At 43.0% G+C, this 17,040-nt stretch overlaps 1 protein-coding gene across 1 annotated transcript; it reads left to right on the forward strand.

Annotated features, from left to right (window-relative positions):
* Positions 1–1,879: 1,879 nt before the first annotated feature.
* Positions 1,880–3,459, forward strand: LOC147900980 (UDP-glycosyltransferase 85A7-like). Its single transcript, XM_087376411.1, has 2 exons — positions 1,880–2,419; positions 2,564–3,459. Exons 1-2 carry the CDS (start codon positions 1,921–1,923, stop codon positions 3,457–3,459), a joined length of 1,395 nt encoding a protein of 464 aa, XP_087232537.1. The 5' UTR covers positions 1,880–1,920.
* Positions 3,460–17,040: the final 13,581 nt, after the last annotated feature.

The raw sequence follows: 17,040 nt of genomic DNA on the forward strand, positions 1-17,040 counted from the left end.
ATGTTTTAATGCCCTTGCAAAGGATTAGTTGCATGAGGGTTTAGGGTTTAGGTTTTAGGGTTTAAGGTTTAGGGTTTAGTTTTTAGGATTTAGGGTTTGAGGTTTAGGGTTTAGGGTTCAAGATTTAGGGTTTGAGGTTTACGGTTTAGGGTTCAGGGTTCACGTTTAGGGTTGAAGGTTTAGGGTTTAGGGTTTGAATGTTAATTGCATTGTATTGTTAATTGACATTTTCATTTAAATATCAAATTAGATTGCACACTGTATTTTTATCATTACATATTATATTCTATTTTAATCATTATACATTTGGCAATTCGAGTATTGTCCTTAGATTTAAATTGATCTGATTTTAAATTCTTTAAATCTTTGTTGGATGTATATAATAAATAAAATAGTATTTAAAAGATAGAATGAAGATAATTATCCTATAATTTAATTAATATAAGATTGTTATGTATAGTGTAAAATATTCTAGTTCAAAAATATTTTATGATCATTTTGGAAATTAAAAAAGCTTTTCAACATTTATAATATAATGTTTTTGCTTAGTTCATAGATAATAAACAACTCATTTCCTCTTGTAGACTGCAACAACTATAATATTAATGACTTATTATACCATGCATAGTAGAAGATACATTCTTGGATGCTAATTTCCTAGATAAAGACTAATATATATAGAATCCAATTCACATTTGCTTTTTTATGTGCCATGTCGTCTAATTAATCTCTTACATAAAAGAACTTTTCCTTATATATATACAGGAATAATGTAACACACTCTTTTAACTTCCTAGGTAACCACCCCTTTTTCTAGTTAGAGGTATATATCTTAACCAGAGAATGAGATTTCCTATATAGGAATGCAACACACACGTCTTATTTCCTAGGTGAAAACCTCTTTTTCCTAGATAGAGGTATTGATTTGCTATATAGAAATATCGATTTCCTTTATAAAAATGTAACACACTCGTCTACTTTCCTAGATGACAACCTCTTTTCCTAGATAGAGATATGCATTTTATATTTTTCCTAGATAGAGGTATGGATTTCCTATATAGAAATGTAACACACTCATCGAATTTCCTAGATGACAACCTCTTTTCCTAGATAAAGGTATGCATTTTATCCAGGGAAGGAGTTTTCCTAGATATACATACCAAAATGCCTAGTTATATCTAGGAAATTTCCTCCTTTTTCCTAGTTTGTGAGGTTTTTCCTATATAGTGAACGGCTAGAAGTTCCTTGTGCTTGTTTCTATGACAAATAAAGAAGTATTTTGGAATGTAAGAAGAAAACTTTGTAGCAAGCTTTAGCTGGTTTTGGTCATATGTACTGTATTTTTATGATGCGTCTTATTTAGAATGTCACTCTAGACATTGCGCTTGTAATGTAAAGCTTGTGTTTATTCCAATATATTAGCATTCCTGTTTAAGGTTTCATAAGAGTGTATGCCTTTATAAGACTGGTTGAAAATTAAATCTCTCCTTTTATAAAGCTTTTATGGAAGTGTGCCTTTAAAATCTCGGTTGAAAATTTTATCTCTCTTCGGATCCCGGTTGAAAATTTTGTCTTTGAATCCCGGTTGGATTTTAAAAATACCGGCTGTAGTGGAAAAGGTTTTTCGTGAGCATTGCCTGGGTGCGTGAACTTCGAGGAGTCATAGTTGTCGTGAATCGTGAGTCACGGGCGACCGATTCCACGACTGGCGACATTAATAAACTTTCTGACGCTTGAGCTGATGTCATTGAACATGTGGGAGGAGAGACATTCTTCGTCGAACGGCCCCGGACAAGTAAAAGGCAGCGAGAGAGAAAGAGACTGAGAGACGTAGAGGAGACTAAGAGGAGTAAGAGGCCGACTGTCCACACAATTACATCATCTCTTCATCTCCCTCCCCCGCGACCTTGCCAACAATCAATGGCACTTCACAGCAAACCCCCCCCTCACGCTGTTGTGTTCGCTTGGCCTGGCCATGGCCACCTGAACCCTCTCCTCCGCTTCTCTCAGCAGTTGGCCTCCCATGGCTTCCTCGTCACCTTTGTCCACACCCTTCACAACCTCAACCTCCTTCGCTCCAACACCTCTAACTCTCTCATCAGGACTAACCCGCATAACAACCTTCAGCTCGTTGGTATCCCCGATGGCCTCCCCCTTGACCACTCCCGCGACGTCCTCTCCCTCATTCATGCCACCGATGGCCTCTCTCAACCTTTGCCAACTTCCTTCCAGGAGCTCGTCGACCGATTGGTACATCAAGACCACAACCCGGCCACTTGCATCGTCTCGGATTTCTTCATGACTTTCACACAGGACGTGGCAAACAAATTCTCTCTCCCTCGGATCGCTGTCTATGTTCAATCCGCAGCTAGCTTCGCTGTTCATGTTGCCGTCAATGAAGGTTTCAGACCCTTGCCCGGTAAGGAATGATTTGCTGAGTTGCGTCTGAATCTGGCGTCAATTAGTTTTGCTGTTTTGCGTTCCATTCCGGCGGCACTCAGTACCTTCTTTCGAAACTGGCGGTTGTATGATCGAAGGCTGAAGGACGTTCATGGCCTGGCAGGTGATTCGATGATCAACTGCATCCCCGGGGTGGTTCCCTTTAAGCCCAGCGAGATGATATCGTTCCTGCAATGCTACGATCCGTCAGACGCGATCTTCAACTACATGCTCCGATCCTTCAAAAGGCTCAATGAGCCGGTGTACATCTTCCTTAACACGTTAGAGGAGCTGGAACGTGACGTGATTCAGGATTTGCAGAAGCATAGAGAAATGCATGCCGTAGGGCCCCTGCTACCTTCAAGTTTCTTCGACGATGAGCAGAGTCTCGTTTCTGATGTCGGGACATCACTTCAGCCAGAGGACCACAGTTGCTTAGATTGGCTTGATAGCCAGGCTCCCTCATCTGTCCTGTATGTCTCATTTGGAACCCTGGTAACTGTATCCCCGCAGCAGACAGAGGAGTTCGCCCTGGGCTTGGAGAGCAGCCAACAGCCATTCTTATGGGTGAATCGACAGGGATCGCTGGAGGGCGGCTTACCGGAGGGCTTCACTGAACGAGTGCAGGATCGGGCTTGTTTCGTAGCGTGGGCACCGCAGCTGAGGGTATTGGCTCATCCTGCGGTAGGCGGGTTTTTGACGCACTGCGGGTGGAATTCGATGCTAGAGAGCATTGGAGCAGGGGTGCCAATGTTGGGGTGGCCGGTTTTCGCAGATCAGGAGTTAGACTGTAGATGTATGGAAGGATGGGGAGTGGGGCTACGATTGAGGTCGGAGGAGGGTGGAGGGGTGGTGAGGAGGGGGGAGGTGGAGAAGAAGGTAAGGGAATTGATGGTGGAGAGGGAGGATGGAGCGGGGGTGAGGCAGAGGTGCAAAGTTCTGAGGGACGCAGCGCGCAAGGGTGCGAGGACACGCACTGACTTCGTCGTTTCCCACGTCCTCGCAGCTCTCAATCCATAATATTCAAAATGGCTTCTCCAACGTTTCTATGGACTCATTCATTATCCATGGAAATGTCCAAAGTTTTTGGCCTACCCTCAGGGTAGCCTTGGCAAAGCCACAAATTTGGCAAAGCAGAAATTAAACATTTTTAAAATTTTTGAAAGTACATTTTTGCTATTGGACGATATGTTCACTCTTTATCATTGGACTTGAATGGAGACTTTAAAGTGGTTGACACTCTCTCTCTCTCTCTCTCTCTCCCCCTTCTTTATGGTGCCTCAACTCTTCTTTTCTCCCTCCCCCCATCCCTCCTCCCCCCCCTCTCCCCTTTATCTAGTTTAGTTTTCTTCCACACCATTTCCTTTTTGTTTGCTTTTTTAATCTTGGGCAGGCCTTATGAATGATTAAATATCGTTCACCTTCTCTTACATCTCTTAAGGCGGGGTTTACCAGACCTGCCATAGAGGTTCGGGGAAGCAAGAGGTAGGTTCGGGGGAGGAGGAGGGAGGTTTGGGGAGGAGGAAGGAGGACAGCGGGACAGGGGACAGGGACAGACAGCGGGACAGCGGGACAGCGGGACAGGGACAGGGACAGACAGTTGCACAGTTCACGGGACAGCGGGACAGCGGGACAGAGGGACAGACAGTTGCACAGTTCGTGGGTTTCGGGGGGAGGGACAGACAGTTGCACAGTTCGCGGGTTTCGGGGGGGCGCAATGGCAGACACGTGCCAACAAGGACATGCAGCGAGTGGTGAATGCCACATGTCATGCAAGGGTGGGAGTTTGAGGCGGCGCCGAGGCCACGTCAGCGAAGGGGCCGCGAGGCGCAGTAAATGCGCAATGGGCTGCCTCACTGTAACGGTGCACGCAGTCCCAATGCGGACAGAAGATGCACAGTACTCGAGTTCAGACGCGAGTAAAGAAGGCGGCGAAACTGCCATGTAGAAGCACGCGATATGCTCGCACGAGCGAGAGCGCGGGGTACAGGATTCCATTGCCATGTGGCAGAAGGTGGGGCGGAAGCAGACGCTCCCATGTGGCATCACAACCGTAGTAGAGGGCCACTTGGCGGTAGCTGGCGAAATCCATGGAGAATGTGGCGGGCAGCCTCGCAGCAGACTGGGCCATGGGAGCATTTATGGAGGCGGGGCTGCCAGACATGGCGCGGCAGAGGTAGATTGCTAGACACTGCGCAGACCAGAGTGGGGGCATGACGTGAACTTCGAGAGCAACACCAGGTGGGATGGCGGCGTGGAGGATAGGGAGGCTCCGAGTTGCCACATGGCGTGGCCCAGTTGCACAGTTCGTGGGTTTCGGGGGGAGGGACAGACAGTTGCACAGTTCGCGGGTTTCGGGGGGGCGCAATGGCAGACACGTGCCAACAAGGACATGCGGCGAGTGGTGAATGCCACATGTCATGCAAGGGTGGGAGTTTGAGGCGGCGCCGAGGCCACGTCAGCGAAGGGGCCGCGAGGCGCAGTAAATGCGCAATGGGCTACCTCACTGTAACGGTGCACGCAGTCCCAATGCGGACTGAAGATGCACAGTACTCGAGTTCAGACGCGAGTAAAGAAGGCGGCGAAACTGCCACGTAGAAGCACGCGATATGCTCGCACGAGCGAGAGCGCGGGGTACAGGATTCCATTGCCATGTGGCAGAAGGTGGGGCGGAAGCAGACGCTCCCATGTGGCATCACAACCGTAGTAGAGGGCCACTTGGCGGTAGCTGGCGAAATCCATGGAGAATGTGGCGGGCAGCCTCGCAGCAGACTGGGCCATGGGAGCATTTATGGAGGCGGGGCTGCCAGACATGGCGCGGCAGAGGCAGATTGCTAGACACTGCGCAGACCAGAGTGGGGGCATGACGTGAACTTCGAGAGCAACACCAGGTGGGATGGCGGCGTGGAGGATAGGGAGGCTCCGAGTTGCCACATGGCGTGGCCCAGCGTGGGAGCAGAGAGACATCGTGGAGGCAGTGCACAGAGGGTGCACGGATCAGAGGCAGTGCGTGAGCTGGCTGCGTGGTATCATTCATGAGGACCCGAGGTTGGCGGCTGTTGCAGGTGCACTGTGCTGTAAATGCATGGCGGCGGGTTTTTGAACGACTGCGCGGTGCGCCAACCCACCTGGGCACCTGCCTTCTCTCCAGAGTCGCCTCTCACTCCAACCTCCTCCACTTTCGCCGCCCGTGCTCCAACCTCCTCCACATTCCCCATCTGACTCCATCCATGGCCGTTCCGACTCCCGCCTCCCCTCCGTTCTAACTCCGATTCGCCTCCCCTTCGTTTCACCTTGCGCCTGACAACACGCGCGCCACCTCTGTTCTTCCGACACCTACCTGCCCTCTGTTCTTCCGACACGCGCCTGACAGATTTCTGGAGTCTCATGACATCTTGACAGACGGAATCTTGGTTGGAGCAGACGGAATCAATCAAGCTCTCCTATGTTCCATTGGAAAAAAGGTATAGTCTTTCTTTTTACATCAGTGCATGCTCTCTCTCTCTCTCTCTTACTCTCTACGTTTTTATCCTAAAAAAATTATCCCTCTCTCTCTCTCTACGTTTTTAGGATAATTTTTAAGGATAAAAACTCTCTCTCTCTCTCACTCTCTACGTTTTTATCCCTATCCCTATCTCTCTCTCTCTCTACGTCTCTCTACGTTTTGCTCTCTCTCTCTACGTTTTTATACCTAGAGCAAAACGTAGAGAGAGAGAGATAGGGATAAAAACGTAGAGAGAGAGAGAGATCTCTACGTTTTACTCTCTCTCTCTCCGTTTTTATCCCTAGAGAAAAATGTAGAGAGAGAGAGATAGGGATAGGGATAAAAACGTAGAGAGAGAGAGATAGGGATAAAAACACAGAGAGAGAGAGAGAGAGAGAGAGAGTGAAACAGAGAGAGAGAGAGAGAGAGATTTTAATATGTTTAACGTTTTAATAGCATTTTTTAGCATGTTAAAACATTTATGGCACTTTTTAGATACTAATATTTTTAATACTTTAATAATATATTTTTATAAAATTTTTAAATATATTTTATGATCATATTAGTTCCATAATCATTTAACATAATAATATTATAGTATGTTTTTAAGATACTAATTTTTAAGATGTTTTTAATGAAGCAATTAATATTTCTAATGTTTTGAAAACATGTTTCAAGATGATTTTAATCATATATTTTTATAAGATTTTACCATGTTAGAAACATTTATGGCATTTTTAGATACTATTTTCAACGTTTTAATAATATATTTTTATAATTATTTTAAATATAATTATAGTATGGTTTTAAGATACTATTTTTAATCTAAAAGAGAAATTTATTATGTTTTTAAGATACTATTTTTAAAGATGTTTTTAATGAATCAATTTGATAATAATAATTAATACTAATAATGTTTCAACATGTTTCTCTCTCTCTCTCTCCACATTCAAGAACATGTCCCCACATTCACATGTTCCCACATTCAAGAACATATTTTTATTGTTTTGCAAACATCTTTTGAAAACATTAATACGTGAACATGTTCTTGAATGTGGAGAGAGAGAGAGAGAGATTTAGATTTTAATACGTTTTTAAAACAAAAACATTTATGGCATTTTTTGATACTAATATTTTTAACGTACTATAAACATACCATAAACATGTCTTGAATGTGGAGAGAGAGAGATAGAGAGAGAGAGAGAGAGCATGCTAAGGCATTTTTAGATACTAATATTTTTTACGTCTTAGCAGAGCATGCCTTAGCATGCTCTGCTAAGACATTAAAAACCATAGACCCCATGTTTTTAATTTGCTTCAATAATAATTTTTATTTTTTTAATGTTATGAAAACATGTTTTATTGACAGCTGCCCAGTTGAAGTGCCAGCTCTCCCTCCAGCAGACGGAATCTTGCCTCGAGCGGACGGAATTGATCGAGCTCTCCTTGGGAACAAGGCATAGTCTTTCTTTTAGCATGCTCTCTCTCTCTCTCTCTCTCTCTCTCTCTCTCTCTCTCTCTCCACATTCAAGAACATGTTTTTATTGTTTTGAAAACATCTTATGAAAACATTACTATGTGGACATGTTCTTGAATGTGGAGAGAGAGAGAGAGGGAGAGATTTAGACTTTAATATGTTTTTAAAACAAAAACATTTATGGCATTTTTAGATACTAATATTTTTAACGTCTTTTTTTTAGCATGGTCTCTAGATTTTCGGGGGGAGAGGGGGGGGAGGGATGTATGTTTGACATATTGCCATATCTTTAAAAAAATGCATGAAATGGGCAATAATGATCGACATTTCTTATACTTTATAAGGACAAACCTTCATTGAGAATGTGTTATAATGTAGGGCAATAGGTTAGGGGCTAATGGTGAGAAATAATAATGTATATTCCTTGAGGTAGTAAATCCCATACGGGCAAGAAGGGGTGAGTAGAGGTGATGGAGAGTTCGAGAGTAGTTGCACCACAAGGAGAAAACAAAAAGAGAAGCATTTATTTCGGGGGGAGAGGAGGGGGGGGAGGGATGATTCGTGGGGAAGGTAGTAGGGTTGAAAAGTTTGTTTGTGGCCGTTGATGAGAAAGGCATGATGTAGCTTAGAGAGCAGGTTTGGGTTGTAGGATTGAGAGGGAGAAGGACATTGTTCGGGGCATATAGACCTTGGGAATGTCCCTGTGGATGAGTATGGGAGGTAGAAGAAGCGTTTGTAAATCAATATAGCTTGCATCATAGCTTAAAGGAGATGAAGATTCTTCAACAGGGAGTTCAGCATTAATTAAGCATCCAATATAGGAGACTTTGATAGATGTCTAGGAATAGATAGAAATGTGTCCAAAGCCAATGGTGGTGGGCGTTCCATAAATTTTAGGCAGTGTTGGTAATTAGACTTGGTGCATGATGATTCGTGGGGAAGGTAGTAGGGTTGAAAAGTTTGTTTGTGGCCGTTGATGAGAAAGCCATGATGTTGCTCAAAGAGCAGGTTTGGGTTGCCAAATGGGATGTCGGGAGGGGTGAGAGGGAGAAGGACATTGTTGGGGGGCATGTAGACCTTGGGAATGTCCCTATAGATGAGGATGGGAGGTAGAAGAAGCATTTGCAAAATGGTGTAGCTTGCATCATAGCTTAAAGGAGATGCCCTTCTTCAATAGGGAGTTCAGCATCAATTAAGGATCCAATGTAGGAGGCTTTGATAGATGTATAGGATTTGTCTCAATCTTTAAAGCCTTGAGTCTAATGCAGTTTGACAACTGAGTCAATATACATCCCTAAAAATGTGTTTCTATTTTGTTTCGGCCGCAGTTTGCAAGGATGACTTCTGCCATTGTTCCCCACACTAAAGAGGAAATTTCTAGCCCAACACAAATATATGTGTAGACACACCATGACATATGTGGACACATAGGCACACACACACATAGTTGATCATGCCCAACTTATTTTTCTAACATTATAATAATATATAGAGACGCGGGAGGGACGAGAGAGAGAGAGAGACACACACACATCATAGACCCCATGTGCACACTAAAATATGCCCAAAGGCCCAACACACATATATGTGTAGACACACCATGACATATGCGGAAACATAGGCACACACACACATAGTTGAGAAGCATTTATTTCGGGGGGAGAGGGGGGGGGGGAGGGATGTATGTTTGACATATTGCCATAGATTCTTTAAAAAAATGCATGAAATGGGCAATAATGATCCACATTTTCTATACTTTATAAGGGCAAACCGTCATTGAGAATGTGTTATAATGGAGGGCAATAGGTTAGGGGCTAATGGTAAGAAATAATAAGGTATATTCCTTGAGAGAGAGAGAGACACCTAATAGACCCCATGTGCACACTAAAGCATGCCCAAAGGCCCAACACACATATATGTGTAGACACACCATGACATATGCAGACACATAGGCACACACACACATAGTTGTTCGTTATAATAATATATAGAGATGCGGGAGGGAAGAGAGAGAGAGAGAGAGAGAGAGAGAGAGAGAGAGAGAGAGGTGATGGTGAGTAGAGGTGATGGAGAGTTCAACAGTAGTTGCACCACAAGGAGAAAGCAAAAAGAGAAGCATTTATTTTGGGGGGAGAGGAGGGGGGGGAGGGATGATTCATGGGGAAGGTAGTAGGGTTGAAAAGTTTGTTTGTGGCCGTTGATGAGAAAGGCATGATGTAGCTTAGAGAGCAGGTTTGCGTTGTAGGATTGAGAGGGAGAAGGACATTGTTCAGGGCATATAGACCTTGGGAATGTCCTTATAGATGAGTATGGGAGGTAGAAGAAGCATTTGTAAATCAATATAGCTTGCATCATAGCTTAAAGGAGATGAAGATTCTTCAACAAGGAGTTCAGCATTAATTAAGCATCCAATATAGGAGACTTTGATAGATGTCTAGGAATAGATAGAAATGTGTCCAAAGCCAATGGTGGTGGGCGTTCCATAAATTTTAGGCAGTGTTGGTAATTAGACTTGGTGCATGATGATTCGTGGGGAAGGTAGTAGGGTTGAAAAGTTTGTTTGTGGCTGTTGATGAGAAAGCCATGATGTTGCTCAAAGAGCAGGTTTGGGTTGCCAAATGAGATGTCGGGAGGGGTGAGAGCGAGAAGGACGTTGTTGGGGGGCATGTAGACCTTGGGAATGTCCCTGTAGATGAGGATGGGAGGTAGAAGAAGCGTTTGCAAAATGGTGTAGCTTACATCATAGCTTAAAGGAGATGCCCTTCTTCAATAGGGAGTTCAGCGTCAATTAAGGATTCAATGTAGGAGGCTTTGATAGATGTATAGGATTTGTCTCAATCTTTAAAGCCTTGAGTCTAATGCAGTTTGACAACTGAGTCAATATACATCCCTAAAAATGTGTTTCTATTTTGTTTCGGCCGCAGTTTGCAAGGATGACTTCTGCCATTGTTCCCCACATTGAAGAGGAAATTTCTGGCATTGTGGTGCCGTCCTTTTGTGAACGACGAAGTGTGTGTGAAATGCAACAAGTTGCAAGGGCAGAGAGTTCTACGATTTCTGACATTGTCGTGTCATCTTTTCATGAACGACGAAGCCTTCGTGCAATGAAACGAGCAGCAAGAGCGAGGGCTTCCACTGGTGGGACAAATCAGACAGCTAAGTGCTTCGCCAAACAAAATGGTGTTACTATTAAGTCCATCCATGAACATCGCACTTTTGCTATAATGAAACGTCTTAGAGGGGAGGGACCTTCCACCCGTGCAAAAAAGTATGCAAGGAAGTGTCTGTCATCTTCAAGGCAATATGGTCTCTCTATTACGCGTCCTTTGAAGTCCATTCAAAATGTATGCGAGCATAATGGTGATGTGAATGCTATGAATACAAGATATCTAACATCCTTATGGAGAGAAGTCCATCCTGAAAATGATGGAGTGGTAACAGAGGGTAGGGGTGCATCCTCTGAAACTCTCATTGAGAGGATTGCTCATATTGAGAATAATGTAAATGACACGAACCAGTATGTACGACAACTTTTGGGGGGGGGTGAAGAAGGCTCAGTAGTATGTGATAGAGGATGTAGGTTGCAAGTTGACAAGCTAAAAGAGCAAGTTGATCTGTTGTGCACCGAGGTGTCAACATTCAAAATTGGTTTGAAGAGGCTAACAGCCTTGATGACAAGGATGAGCCGTAAGTTGGAGCGCATTACAGCTCATGAAAATTGAGATGGTTTTGGGACTTCTATATTGCTTTTTGTAAAGGATCGCAAAGTTCTTCTATGTTATTTGCATACAAGGGTCAATCTTAAGTTATTTAGTAGGATAGCCTTTTGTGCCTACCAGACAAAACTTCTGTATTTGGTTTTCAATTGCAATAATAAATTTTTTTGAGCTTTCTTATCTTTATTTGAGCTACAATTGATGGAGTATCGTTATATGTCATGGAAGGTAAGGAAGAAAGATTGATGAGTGAAATATATGTGAGTAACCTTGAATGATCCTAAGTCCTTCAGATACATTTATTTAATGTGCTCTCTTTTTGAGTACATATTTAATTATGATATTAGCGTATGTCATGCATGTAGATACATACATACACACAACTTACCTACATATATCGCTCATGTTCATGTACTCACACCCTTATGTTGTTCATCTTAGTTCCCAATCTTTGTATTTACTAGAATACATGTTACAAGAATGTCTGATCATCATATTCTTTAGGTTGCATCTACATACATGGCATTGAGTCTTTCCATACATATGTTTGCATGAATTTACACATATATGCATGCAATTATGCACTCATGTGCATGCACTCATACCCACAAAGCATTTACACCTACATATGTTTCATGGATGCATATCTTAAGCGAAAAGGTGAAAGCTTCATGCTACGAAATTACAATAGGAAGTTATAGGCTATTTTTGCATTTTGCATTGTCAAGCATTCCATTTAGCATGCATGAATATTTCTATTAGTTGACTCCATTTGGCATGCATCATTACTTCTACCAAATGAGTCCATGTACACTCCATTTATTTGATTGACCATTTAATCCTTTGCCTTATATGCCATAAATCCCAAACCTTATATATATATATATATATATATATATAGAGAGAGAGAGAGAGAGAGAGAGAGAGAGAGAGAGAATAAGATATATATAGTTCTGTTCATAAACAGACAATGGCAAAAGAAACAAGTTGTCATAGGAGAAAATTATGGGATTCAACACGCACGGCACGTCGCAGTATTGCCAGACAGAGAACAATGTTGAAAAAACAAGGTTTTAGACACATGGAGCCAATTGTAGAGGTTGTTCATTGCAGACAACATAATCAAATGCAGGGACATAATGATGTACAATGGAATGTAGATAATTTAACTTCTCTTGATAAGAGAAGTTTATTGCATTCAACACGTAAGGCACGTCGCAATGTTGCTAGGCAGAGAACAATGCTCAAAAAGCAAGGTACAAGTACAACTATGGAATGTATGAGTACGGAGTTTGCTGATAGTCTTAGAGAAGGGAATGTTTTTTGTACTGCAATTAGAAGTGTGAGAGTGCAGCCACATGCAAGCATGGATTCTCACTTTCTAGAGCCAGCAGAATCTACTTTTTGCCCCGATGGTGCACCGAATGTGCAGCATTGTGTTGTTGGGGGAAGAAATACAATAGATGCTCCAGTAATAGGTACAACAATTCAATTGGATGCAGTTAGAGATTATGGGCAGTCAAGGGCACGAGAGCATGTTGTTGGCAGCAATAGGAATGCATGTTTAGGGTCTAGGGGGATCCTATCTATCCTGCATCGATTTCCATTAAGGGATGACATAGGGCACCCATCTTTGTATCCATTGGTTTTCAATAGTCCTGTTGTTCATTCACTTGGAGGTATGGATTGCATATGCAGTTTTTGTCATGCTCAATTGTGGAAGCAAGAGACCAGAAGTATGCATCGGGTTGTGGGAAAGTATTGTTGTAAAGTTGGCCGTGTGTCATTGTTGCCATTGGAAGATCCACCAGAGATTTTAAAAGTTCTACTTCATGGAAGTGATGCTAGAAGCAGATCATTTAAGGATAATATAAGAGCCTATAATAGTGTCATGGCGTTTGCCTCATTGGGAGCCCAAGTTGATCAAATGTTTTCTGGGAATAGGGGTATACATAATTTTCGGATTCACGGCACAGTGTACCATCGTGTCGGGAGTTTGCTACCTGATGAGTCTAGACAGGAGCTTCCACGGTTTGCACAATTATATGTCCATGATACAGATCATGAGTTGCAAAACCGTTTGGATGGGATGCCTGGTTTGAATCTTGGCATTTTGGAATTGTTGCAAAGGATGATGCATGAATGCAATCCGTATGCCAATGCACTGGTTGCTGTGGGGGAAGTATTGAGAAGAAATCCACATGCAAACTTGAAGATGGTAATTTGTGAGAGCCGGTCAACCTCAAGACAGTACTTGGTCCCAATAGCTAGCGAGGTTGCCGCTATCATGCCAGGGCAAGGGGATGATTCTGATGTTGGGAATCGAGACATCCAGTTTTTAAGACGCAATGGATTGATAACCAGAATATCAAATTTGCATCGATCATACATGTCTCTCATGTATGTTCTTCTATTTCCCCGAGGGGAGGATGGATGGCATTTATATATTCCTTATAGAGATGTTCCTACTCACGTATCATTACATGATGTACAAAGGAAAAATTGTGTGACACAGAGACAGTATTATGCGTACCGTCTGCAGGTAAGGCCTGATACAAGTGCGTGCCTTCTACAAGGGGGGAGATTATTGCAACAATATATTGTTGATGCATATAGTAGTATGGAAGAGTCCAGATTGGTGTGGATACGTAACAATCAATCTTCTTTACGTGCAGAAGTTTATCAAGGATTGATGGACATGCTAAACGCAACTGATGCGGTCCATAATGTATTGGGCAATGCTGTCGGACGTAGAGTTGTGTTGCCATCCTCTTTTACAGGAGGACCGCGGTATATGTGCCAGTTATACCAGGATGCAATGGCAATTGTGAGAAAAAAGGGTAAACCAGATTTGTTTATTACCTTCACCTGCAACCCAAAATGGTCAGAAATATCTGAAGGATTATTGCCAGGTCAAAGAGCACAAGATCGCCCGGATTTGACAACCCGTGTATTTTATCAAAAACACAAGGATCTGATGCAGTCGATTATAAAGCATGATTTGTTTGGAAAAGTTGCTGGGTACGTATGTGTGATTGAGTTTCAAAAGAGAGGTCTTCCGCACTCACACATACTATTGATTTTGGAAGGTGCATTCAAACCTACTCAGGTTGGTCACTATGATCAATTGGTATGTGCAGAAGTTCCAGATAAAACCCTTTTCCCTGAGTTGCATGAGATTATTGCACAATGCAATGTTCATGGCCCATGTGGTGTACTTAATGTCTCTGCTCCTTGCATGTTTGATGGCAAATGTAGTCGTCACTATCCACGTCCCTTCTCTCAGTCTACTGTGGTGGGTAACGATGGTTACCCTATCTACATGCGTCGAGATGATGGTAGAAAGATACGGGTGAAAGAGGGTATAGTGGATAATCGTTGGATTGTGCCATTCAATCCTTTCCTCTCTATGAAGTACAAGGCACATATCAACGTTGAAATTTGTTCCACAATTACTGCAGTCAAGTATTTATATAAATACGTGTATAAGGGACATGACAGAGCAACCGTCAGGATGCAGATAAATCGTGTGGAAGGACAAGGACAACTACACAACCCAGTTGATTGTGGAATTGATGAGATAAACTATTACCTAGATTCACGTTATGTATCAGCATCAGAAGCATGCTGGCGCATTTATGAGTATGATATGCATGATGAAAAGCCAGATGTACAAAGGTTGCAAGTCCATCTTCCGATGTTGAATAATGTGATATTCAGAGATGATGATGATTTGCACAATGTGGTCGATAGGGAACAGAACAGAAAGACCAGCCTCACGGAATGGTTCACTTACAACCGATTGCAACATGATGCAGATAATTTGCTTTACAGTGACTTTCCATGCGATATGGTTTGGAACAAATCCAATAAAAAGTGGTCTAGAAGAAGGCAGGGCAATAGCATTGGTCGGATGTATAACATTTCTCCATCTGCTGGTGAATTATATTTCATGCGTATGCTACTTAACGTTTGCAAGGGTTGTAAGTGTTTTGATGACTTGCGCACTTTTGATGGGCAAGTTTACCCTACTTTCAAGGCAGCATGTATAGCTAGAGGGTTATTGGAAAGTGATGAGGAATGGTTTATCTGCATGCAAGAGGCCGTTTTACATCAAAATAGCACACAGTTGAGGCACCTTTTTGTTGCAATTTTGATTTTTTGTGAGCCAACATCTCCAGGAATTTTGTGGGAAAGATTCTCAGACGATCTATCGGATGATTTCTTCCATGCATTCGAATCAAGTATGGTTGACCGTCGTGGATTGGCACGGAAGGAGGCTCTATGGCACTTGGAGCATATTCTCCAACAACATGGGAGAAGGTTGGTAGAGTTTGATGGATTGCCTACCTTGGATAGATCATGTGTATTGGCAGCTACAAATGCTCTATTGCAAGAAGAAAGAATGTTTGATTTTGAGAGTGAGGCACGACTTGGTCAACAGATGGAAAGTACCTTAAATCATTGCCAGCGGACTGCCTTCGATCAGATTCTGACAGCGGTCTATGCAAATGTTGGTGCGATATTTTTTCTTGATGGTCCAGGAGGATCTGGAAAGACTTTCCTATACAATTGTTTGCTTTCTAGGTTGCGTGGGGAGGGGCATGTCGCTTTAGCATGCGCTTCTTCTGGGATTGCAGCGTTGTTACTAAGTAATGGACGCACAGCACACTCGCGGTTCAAGATACCACTGGATTTGGATGCCACTAGCAGTTGCAATATAAAGGTTAACAGTCATCTTGCAGATGTTCTGAAGATAGCAAAGTTGATAATATGGGATGAGGCACCTATGACTCATCGATTCGCATTTGAGGCACTGGATAGGACGCTGCAAGATATCATGTCAAATGACCAACTGTTTGGTGGAAAGGTGGTGTTGTTAGGGGGGGATTTTAGGCAGGTCTTGCCAGTTATTCCCAAGGCAAGACGAGAAGATATTGTCAATTCTACATTGTGCCACTCAAGGATTTGGAGATGCATCAAGGTATTGAAGCTGGTACAGAATATGTGGGTTATTCAGGAAGGTGATAATTCAATAGAGCAGGAATTCATACAATGGGTGTTAGATATTGGAAATGGAACTAGCAGGCATATAAGAGAAGACACTGTTGCAATCCCATCAAAGATGCTTTTAAGGACAAACTCTATGGAAGGTCTGATTGAGTGGGTGTATACAGGACTTGCAAGGGTTGTGGATTATGCATCGTATTTTCGAGACCGCGCTATTCTCGCACCTCGAAACCTTGAAGTTGATGCAGTCAATGCTACTGCACTAAAGGCAATGCCCGGCGAGGAAAAGGAGTATCTAAGTGCAGACTCAGTAGAGAGCTCATGTGGAGATTCTTTTTTGTATGCAGTAGAGTATCTTAACACGCTCGATCTTGGTGGTGGATACCCACCTCATCGGCTGGTTTTGAAACAAAATGCTCCCCTCATTTTGTTGCGCAATCTAAATCCTCGACAGGGATTATGCAATGGGACTCGGCTGATATGCAAAGAGTTCCACACGAAGGTATTGGAAGTTGAGATTATCACTGGTACCAATGCTGGAGATAGGATGTTCATTCCAAGAGTAACTTTCATTCCCAGTAACTTGAAACTTCCATTCAATATGAGAAGAAGGCAATTTCCTGTTCGGCTAGCATTTGGCATGACGATAAACAAGGCACAGGGCCAAACAATGTCTATCCTAGGCTTATACTTGGCGACACCGGTGTTTAGTCACGGGCAATTATACGTGGCTTTCTCGCGTGTCCGATCATCAAATGCAGTCAAAGTATTCCTTCCAGAGAGTGTGGATCGGGTTAGTGATGAGGATGCTGAAATGAGTTGTACCACAAATGTTGTATACAAAGAGGTTTTACAATTGGCATCAAGAAGAACCTTGCAGTATGCCAATGCTCTTTGAAAGCCTCTTCAGACTT

This window comes from Dipteris shenzhenensis, chromosome 6, assembly GCF_047967505.1.
Source record: "Dipteris shenzhenensis isolate YYH24624 ecotype China chromosome 6, Dip_SZ_1.0, whole genome shotgun sequence".
NCBI classification, from domain to species: Eukaryota; Viridiplantae; Streptophyta; class Polypodiopsida; order Gleicheniales; family Dipteridaceae; genus Dipteris; species Dipteris shenzhenensis.

What these genes read in the sequence shown, in the direction of transcription:
- LOC147900980 (XM_087376411.1), top strand. Translation starts at nt 1,921, where the DNA reads ATGGCACTTCACAGCAAACCCCCCCCTCACGCTGTTGTGTTCGCTTGG. An exon ending in AGGTTTCAGACCCTTGCCCG is followed by an intron (nt 2,420 to 2,563) that starts GTAAGGAATGAT and finishes ATGGCCTGGCAG; the next exon opens with GTGATTCGATGATCAACTGC.